Here is a 9122-nt window from a genome sequence, read left to right as displayed (position 1 = left end):
TGTTTCAATGAGAAACTGCCATTATAAGTTTAAACATTACATGTATGCGTTTACTGAGCATAAAAGTGACATTTTTTTGGAAACTTTTCGACATATGTTTTTATCGACATTTAACTTTAAAATAGCTTGAAGACTCCTTTGCTATATTCAATGTTTAATGTAGTCCTACTTGAAAGTACTTAGCAACAGAGATTATGGTAATTGTCGATTGCCATTTTTTCATAATTCGACCTTCATTTCAAATACATTTAAACGCAGAGAGATAATCTGAATAAATAAAAAAGCACAAAGTGTCTTTGTCGTGGCTCTATATAAGCGCGCAGCCCAAGTTTAGAACAGATGTTTAAAGACTTTTTTAAAAAACTGTCGAAATCGTGCAAACAGCTATATTTTTTCGGTTGTTTGTTTTCCAAAATTAATTTTAGCTGTTGCTTTAAACAATGATGCATTCGGGGAGCAGGTCTTGAAAACAACACATGCGTGGTGATACACAGGCTCATAAATAGTCAGATAATTCGTGACAACATTTCACGTTTTCCTCTACACACGTCAGTTTACGAACAAAGAGGTGCATCTAAAACTTCCTGAGATAATTGCTTTCTTGCAAACTGATTACTTTATGCTTGACGGCTACAGAACTTTGGAATGAAGCGGGGCGGGTTTGCATTCATCATCCAAGAGGCAGTCTTAGCGTCGGTGACAAGAATATCCCCCACCCACCACCCCGGGGATATATAAGGCTGTCGAGCTCTCAGACATAATTCACTGCAGATGCATTGTCCACGGAGTCTGAAAACATGGCTCGGCTGAGGGTTGGTATCATACTAGCCATAATCACAGGTAGGTTACAGGAAAGAAGTGTGGAGTATACGCATGTAACCACTGCCAGTTTTGGGATATGTTTTCCATGATTTGTGTGTTTGTCCATTCTAGAGATCACCTTCCTTCTTTTAGTTTATCAGTTTGTAATGTATGTTACTGATTTGAAAATTCTTGTAGACGGGAAAATGTACAGTGCTATGCTGTTTCTTGACATTTCTTGACTTACAACTGGAAATACTGATTTGATAATGTTGCCATGGTAAAGAAGTACATAATGAATGGATTCAGAAACTATGTTTATATGGATTTTTGTTACTTTTGAAAAGGGCAGATATCAAGTGTCAGGATATCATTTTCTAAAAACTTAGTGTCCTGAGACGCTTATCGGCAATGTAAACTGGAGAGCGACTGAATAATGTTGTTTTTTTATTTTGTCATTGCTGTTTTATTTGGGAGTTGAAATTTCCAGGAACTTAGCTATATTAAATGAAATATGTTTTTTGAAATGACGTTGCGATCGGATAACACTTACCTTACCTAAAAATATTAAAAATCTATTGTACCAGCATTCAATCAAGTTACATTTATATATAAGTAGCTAAGTGTCTAAATGTAGGAATAGAAATAGACGGGTTCTTTGCGTGCAAACTAAGAGCCAGTAAATTTCATTTATTTCAACATGATATTGCTCATTTAAGCCATTTTCGATAACAAATGAAAGGTGAAGGTTCTCTTGTTCCCCGGTATATTTTGCCAAGGCAAACATTTCACTTTTTCTGGGACCCCAGAATTGTTGTCACTTTTCCTAGCCCATGTCTCTTTCAAATATTACCTATTCTGGACCGTGTCGCAATAGCTAGTATCTCGTGTCTGGTGGTTGTCTTAGTCAAAACATTTACCTTTGAGAATAGTATATGATTTCAAATACTCGAATGCTTCTGCAATGCCTCGAACTCAAAATATATATTCAACCGACACGGAAAAATAGTCATATGCATGACAGAATGAATACTTTTTATAACTGTACCATGGGAACTCTTGCCTCGGGTAACAATCAACACATATCCATGAATAAAGTTTTCTTGTCATCTGACATTTCAGGTGCAGTGAGTCTCCTATCCCCCGGCACCGGAGAAGCCCCACCGGGTCCAGATTACCTCCCCCTACCCGACCCTAAAACCCCTCATAAGCCACAGGGTATGACCCCATCTCCTCCCCAAGGTGGACCCCTCCTGCCTACCCTCACCGCCCCGAGGAGCTCCCTGCTTCCCCTGGCAAGTTCCAACCCTGTTCACCTCCCACAGGGTGCTGCTTTCGCACCCCTAGCTCTAGTCGTTGCGGCTCCAGTCAATGCACCCTTAGCTCCAAATGTTGCCGCACCCGTCAACGCACCCTCACCCACAGGTGCTCCAAACAGCGCCTCACACCAGTTGCATCAGCACCAAGCCCAGCTGCCTCCCTCTGGGGCTATGATTCCGTATCTACAACCAGGGGCCCCTTTACCCTACACACCACGGGCAAACATGTATTACTTACCACCCGGGGCTTCCCCGTTCAGCCCTGTCCCATCTCCAGGTCGATATCCACATACGTTACCACCCGGTGCTGCTTCTTTCCTACCCCCGGGGGCAGCACCCTTAGTACCCCCTCCGGGCCAACAGTATCCCTACCTTGCTCCGTCTAACATCCCTCCACAATATGGGCGCTCGACACCCCAGACAGCTGGGTCGCCCACCCTGGGACAGAATTCCCCGGTAAATAACAACCCAGCACCTTCAGCTAAGGGGAACCTGGTTCTTCCCCTCAACTGGCACCTGCTCAACTCTCCAGCTAGTCAGATCCAAGTACAGTCTGCAGCTGTGTTCCGCTCTAACCCTCCTCGTCCTCCTGTCGTCCTTGGTAGACGAAACAGGCTCCCTTTCTTCTCCCCCAACCCAACCAAACCATCAAGTTTCATGCAGATTCTCGACTTCCTGGGGAGAATGCGAGCAACGAAGGAGCTTGACTGTAAGACTGTCCCCGAAGCATTGAGGATGAACCTGCCAAAGTACTACCCACTGAGCTGTGATTACAAGTGCCCGCCTCCCACGGTGTGCCGAAACGTCGGACCGGTCGGCTTTTGTTGCCCTCCCCTAGGTGAGTATACGTAGACGGAACGACCGACCAGACAACATGACGTGGTTAATCTATCTATCTATGTACATGTATATATATGCAATCCCAGATGCGTAAATCGATGCTGTTGATGCCAATCACTGCATCGTCTGGTCCAAGCAGGATTATTTACAGGCCGCCATTATATAACTAGAATATTGCCGAGTACTGAGGTAAAGATGACATAAGCAAAAAGTAAACATTAACCCCTGCCCATTTCATAGAAACATCCTGGTCGTGTGATTGTGTGCCGACCCGTAAAGGTCCGGGTCAGAATGAACCTTCAGTAACCCATGCTTGCCGTAAGAGGCGACTAACGGGACCGGTTGGTCAGGCTCGTTGGCTTGGTTGACACATGTCATTGGTTCCCAATTGAGCAGGTCCATGCTCATGCTGTCAATCACTATCTTGTCTGGTCCAGACTCGATTATTTACAGACCGCTGCCCTATAGCTGGAATATTGCTGAGTGCGGCGTACAACTAGACTCACTCACTGATTGTGTGCCGTCATACCACGACGGCGTGGTCTGTTATTCACAGTCTTAACCACTGGATTGTCTTGTCCAGTCTATATAATGTTCATATTGCGGTAATATTGATATTGCTAGTTCAATGTGTGTGTCCCCCGTGACATTGTTGGAATATTGCTAAAAGCGGCGTAAAACTAAACTCTCTCACACATTGGGTGAGTGAGTGAGTTTGGTTTAACGCCAGACACAAGAAATGGGCTTCACACATTCTACCAGTATGGGGTATCGAATCAGGGTCTTCGGCATGACGAGCTACCTCTTCCCCCGTTCCTCAGTCCAGTGACCCTCGGTAACATATCACGTACCATCCATACGTATTTTCCGAGCGTTTTGGATAACAGATGGATTGCATCACGCCATGCAGTACATTAGTAGATAGTACAGCTATTATCAACATAGTTTAGCGTCACGTGATGTGGCTAGATCTGGAAGTCTTTACTTGTCACTCGATGACATCCTTTTTGTTTGACAGTGTAAGATAGATGTGTGACTTTGTAAAATGACCGCCGTATAGCTGGGATATTGCTGTGTGCGGCGTAAAACTAAACTAAACTAGTTTAAATGATACAGTTGCGTTTGTTGTCAGTCACGGATCAGCTCATCTGGATGGTGGGGCTAGCAGAGAGGTTCAAGGTTCTCGGCGGTTAGCTGTAGATGTATCAAAACTGAAGCTGAACGTCAAATCTTCACGCTGTGTTCGGCTTTTGTGGATATGCTGGACATGTTCGGGACGACGAACGCAGATCGATTCCCACTCAATACTCAGGACTTCAGAGCCCCGGCTCTCCAACAGATCAGTGTACCAGACCAACTCAAGTCTACTTGAAGTGTTCACTGAGTGGAATACGATAAAGCCATGCTACTCCAGACAAACAGTAACGTACTGCGGAAATTGTATTTGTCATATATGCAGAGTACGCAAAACATTACTCAGGACGATAACAGAGAATGAAATAGAATACAGAATTTGACATGCATATATATGAAAATATATGATCCCAAACGTGTTAATATTCATTTTGTATTTCTTCACACATTATATTCAAGTCAGTGAGAGAAACGGTAATGTAGGCAACTGTTCTGTTTAATATCCCACCATACATTGTAAACATACCGGTCCTGTAAACCCGAGTTTGGGTTGATCTTCAGCAACTTATATACGTGTCAGAAAAGGCGGTTTGAGGGATCGGGAGTGAAGACTTGGTTGATACATGTAGTCTTGTCACACCTGAGTAAATAGATGCTCATGGCAACAGTCATAGGATTATCTGGTCGAGTCATCATATAGCTGGAATATTACTGAGAGCTATACAAACCTAAGGATTAAATTAGCACCACTGGCTGGTCGCGGAATACAGATACATGTCGACAGTGTATCCGGTTGTTAGTCGAGAATGGCTCTTTTCTGGTGTCGAAGTGTTTGCCTCCAAGCGCCACGGATGGATTCTGTTGAGGTGGTGGTGGTGGAATTAGGTTTAACGTCGTGCTTGAGAATATTTCGCTCATATGACGACGCGCATGCGTGTGTATGTGTATGTGCGGCTGCTTGTAATAGCCCAGACTTAAGCTAGTTTTATAGTGCTAGCCGTATGAGATACCATTCCGCAGTGAAGCATGAATACCCCACTCAGACACAGTATACTGACTCCGAGCCGACCAGTCCTTGTTGTACCCATTAAGGCCGAGCGCCAGGCAGGGTCCAACAAGTACCTTATTTTAACGTCTTTTGGTATGACGCGGTCGGGGATTCTGTTAAGGATTGTGTGCTTGTAATGCAACATGTTATGCATAAAGTTATCATTTTCTGAAACAAGGAAACGTACTTCTTGGATCGAAACATATGAACCGATTATCGTTGAAACATTTTTATTCACGTCTGATGTAAACGAGAAGAAACAAAGGTATTATGCGTTTCAGCTTACATTTTATACAACATAAAACTTTGAAGTAAACAAAACGTACATATAAGTATATATTAGATGAAAAATATATCGGACAATACAGAAACAAAAATGTATTATATGACTGAATAATGAAATTTGTTGAACAAAACAGAAATAACTAAAGGTTTCATCAACACTACTAAAACAGCAGCTTCTGTAACGGCAACATAGTGTAAGCTAAGCTATACCATCAGCACTTGAAGTGATAGTTCATCTGCAAATCGATATATACTAGCCAGCATAAGTTACGTTACATCCACAATGCAATATCCAATATGTGCAATATCCAACATCGTACATCAGCTATAGTCATATGAACTATGCTTAACTTCTTTTGAGCTGTCGGTACTGAAAGGTGCAGACAGTTTAAGTCTTGATAACAACTTTAAAATCGTATGGATATTCAATATCACGTAATATTAAACGTATCGCTATTTTCTTTTATGAACTATCCAGAAAGAAATACTTATTTTAATCTCAACCTCATGCCCTTGTGGGTAGAGCAACACTTCCGGAATAAGCAAGGATGCTTCGGTTAACACTAATTCTGTAATATTAATTCAATAAACTGCAATATCACTTTATCAACAAGAAATATCAGATTGAGCCGTCTTCACAACAAGCAGAGTGGGCTGCACAAATACTGCTCTAAATACTTTGACATGTATACTATTCACACTTTGCTAAGGATCAAAGCATGGATTCAACAGAAAACTATGATGTGGGGTCAAATTTGGTTTAAGAATCGAGGGTTACTGTAAGCATGGATCCTGGTATTTCATTCCATCTTGTGGATCCATACCTGCTATTGACAGGTGTTGTGTACTTGTCAATGACTCGTTCCATGATATGCAAAATGGTTGATTGGTGCCATGAAAACCATTTTTTATGGTTACTGATGTATCAAGTGCATAAGGTTAGATTAAAGTGATTGTTTTCCTAAAGAGGGGCTACCATATCATTATTTATCAAGTTTGATATGGATACAATTTCAAAATATAAATCTACGTTTAAGTAAACTTGTGATTTTTTGTGATCCTTAATAAAGTGTGAGTAGTATATGTAAACAAATCAATCTGTGTACACATTGTCAACACACTACACTATGTACAAGAATATGCTTGGCCAGGTATGGTGTCTGAACATATCATTCATTGTTTCATCCCCTCAACGCCGAGCGCCAGGCAGGGAAACATTAAGTACCGTCCTTTAACATCTTTTGGTATGACAAAAGACATTAGCCTTCGTGGAAAGACGATTTAACAGCCTACCATGGAGACGGTGGTAACTGATTAACTACACAGTCAGGCAATATTATATTTATATCACGTCTGAATGGACTAGGAAAACCGGTGGTTGATAACACAAGCAACGTTTCACCGGGTGACAACCAATCGCCATTATAGTCAGCACTGAGGAACCGGAGACCAGGGTGGGCCCTTTATAATTGTTTGTGACACGTGGTAAACATGCTACGATTTTTCTATACAATGTAGTACTGAGAATATATCAGGCGATATATTATTTCGCGTGGCGTTCAACAATATAACTGCACCTTCAAGCATGGAATGGCGGCACTTCACAGACAATCCCAGTGTTAAACTCCCAGACATTTAAGACATGCTAAATTTGATATCTAAAGAAGTCGAGGGTTCGATTCTACTTATCATCCAAAGTCATCGGTCCAACTATTTCAGTTTCTACCTCGTTTTCACAGTGTGAAGAGGACACGTGTCCGTCTTCAGAGACAAAGTAATAAGCGGGAACATTCGCATGAGATGTCATGGTAACGCATGCTTTAACCATGGTCCACAACGCTTTGTGAAGTCATTTTGTTGCGATACCTATCACGACATGCCGCTTGATCCCATCCAGACAAATCCCAAGGAAGCCAGCTGAAGATGATAAATAGCCGATACTGCTCGTGTCAAATAACAAGTCTTGCTTCCCTCATCAACAGGTGTCCTCCTTTGCACGTCACGAGATGAGAGCGACATGGTATTTCAAGAGACGCGTTGTATACACTTCATAACACAATACGTTCAAGTTGTGTGTAATTATTTGTATAAAATAGTATAGCTACAAATGTAACAAGAGATAAAGTAAATCATGAAAATATACAAAGAGAAATATTAGAGAATATTGTAGGGCAATAGAAGTATTTACATTGGTGTAATGGTCAACTTCTTTCAATCTCAATTGACGAGAGGTATGTACAGTTTACATGGAAACATTTGCACAAAAATACGAAATGGAAAGAACCGATACTTAAAAAAAGGGCATAGATAGGACGTGTTAATGCCAGGGAGATAACTCTTGTAGGAAAATAGTCCTGGTAAAGTGTTTGCGTTCAAATGAAAATATAATTTCACTTCAATGGAAAGCAGAAGTGTGTCATGAATAGAGACTGAAAAAACCTGTGACGAGGCCATTTTTAACAAACAATGATGAATGAACATTTGATATGGTCAGTGAGGGTGTAGCACAGGTTCCATTGCCAACATCAAGCTAAGATGACTGACCACGAGCCTCAGATCGTGTTACCAAGTCCCATTTTAATTGGTCAACCGACCACCACTTGATCCAAACAATTTTTCACAGAACTTTTTCCTCTGTCGTTTCCAATTCTTCTTCTTTGACGTAGCAGTACATCCGTTGTGAATATCAACTGGAAAGATTTCAAAAGACAAACATTGTCAGTGCCACGATCCACTGAAGTATTTTGGTTGGAACTGCGTTTATTTACTGCCATGTGACCTTTCAACCTTTCTGGAATTCACTGTCGTATGAAGTTATACATTGCCAACTGCTATGTTAATAATTGTGTACGAAAATTTATCTAAATGAGTGGATACACAATATCACAAGGTAAGACACTGGTCGTTATCCAGAAACGACAACATTCGTAGGTTCTCCCAATTTAAGCCTCATAGTTCAGGCTTGCACGTCTTTTAATTATGCATGTCACGATGCACACGAGGACAGCTAGTTAATCAAATTCGACTCCAGTTCCAGTTACGTAGTATCCAAGAACGACAACTCTTATAGCTTCTCGTCCTGGGAATCGGGCTCCAACACCATGTACACTGCCTCTTGGAACTGGTCGAGCTGTATGTAGTCCGCCTCCTTCTCAAGCAGGTACTCCACGTGCTGCACGAGCTCTTTGAAGCAGGGCCGGTCTTGAGGCTGATGTTCCCAACACTTGCTCATCAGCGAGTACCTGGGCAACATAAATTGTGAAATCAGTGTAAATTCCTGCCGCCACCGATGAATATTGATGACTGGCTCAGTCTATTCACGTCTCAAGGGTGATGGGTATTGATGGGCACTATATGCGCAAACTGGGCCACACACTATGAGCACAATTCCACATTCGTTCACATTTCAAATTATCTTGAGCCCGAGGCGGTATTTTCAAAGTGAATCCCATTGTTTTAACGGTAAACAAATTAACTTGTTCTTCATTTGCAACGAAGTTCCCCAAGCAGATCGCATCTTGCTATGCTATATTTAAGTTCTCATCTACCATGGTGGGTAGGCTACATGGTAGTGGGCAGTGAGTGAGAGATATTTTATTTGTACACCTACCCCACGGTAGTCCTGTATACTCCGGAACAAGACAAACAAATTCTGCCGCGGAATTCTCATGTCATGTCCTCGCATTCATCCTACT

At 41.9% G+C, this 9122-nt stretch overlaps 1 protein-coding gene and 1 long non-coding RNA gene across 2 annotated transcripts; both read left to right on the top strand.

Annotated features, from left to right (window-relative positions):
- Positions 1–685: 685 nt before the first annotated feature.
- LOC124286128 (lysine-rich arabinogalactan protein 19-like) lies at positions 686–4517 on the top strand. The gene is made up of 3 exons (XM_046722469.1): positions 686–840; positions 1924–2958; positions 4093–4517. The coding sequence occupies exons 1-3, from the start codon at positions 798–800 to the stop codon at positions 4152–4154; spliced, it is 1140 nt and encodes a 379-aa protein (XP_046578425.1). The 5' UTR covers positions 686–797; the 3' UTR covers positions 4155–4517.
- Positions 4518–6827: 2310 nt separating this feature from the next.
- On the top strand, positions 6828–7560 carry LOC124286111. Its single transcript, XR_006900950.1, has 2 exons — positions 6828–6941; positions 7497–7560. It is a non-coding gene; the product is annotated as an uncharacterized LOC124286111 (long non-coding RNA).
- Positions 7561–9122: the final 1562 nt, after the last annotated feature.

Source organism: Haliotis rubra, unplaced genomic scaffold (assembly GCF_003918875.1).
Source record: "Haliotis rubra isolate DU_JTF1 unplaced genomic scaffold, ASM391887v1 Scf376, whole genome shotgun sequence".
In the NCBI taxonomy this organism is placed as follows: Eukaryota; Metazoa; Mollusca; class Gastropoda; order Lepetellida; family Haliotidae; genus Haliotis; species Haliotis rubra.
Note: the sequence above shows the minus strand (reverse complement) of the source record. Positions and strands in the feature narration are given on the sequence as shown.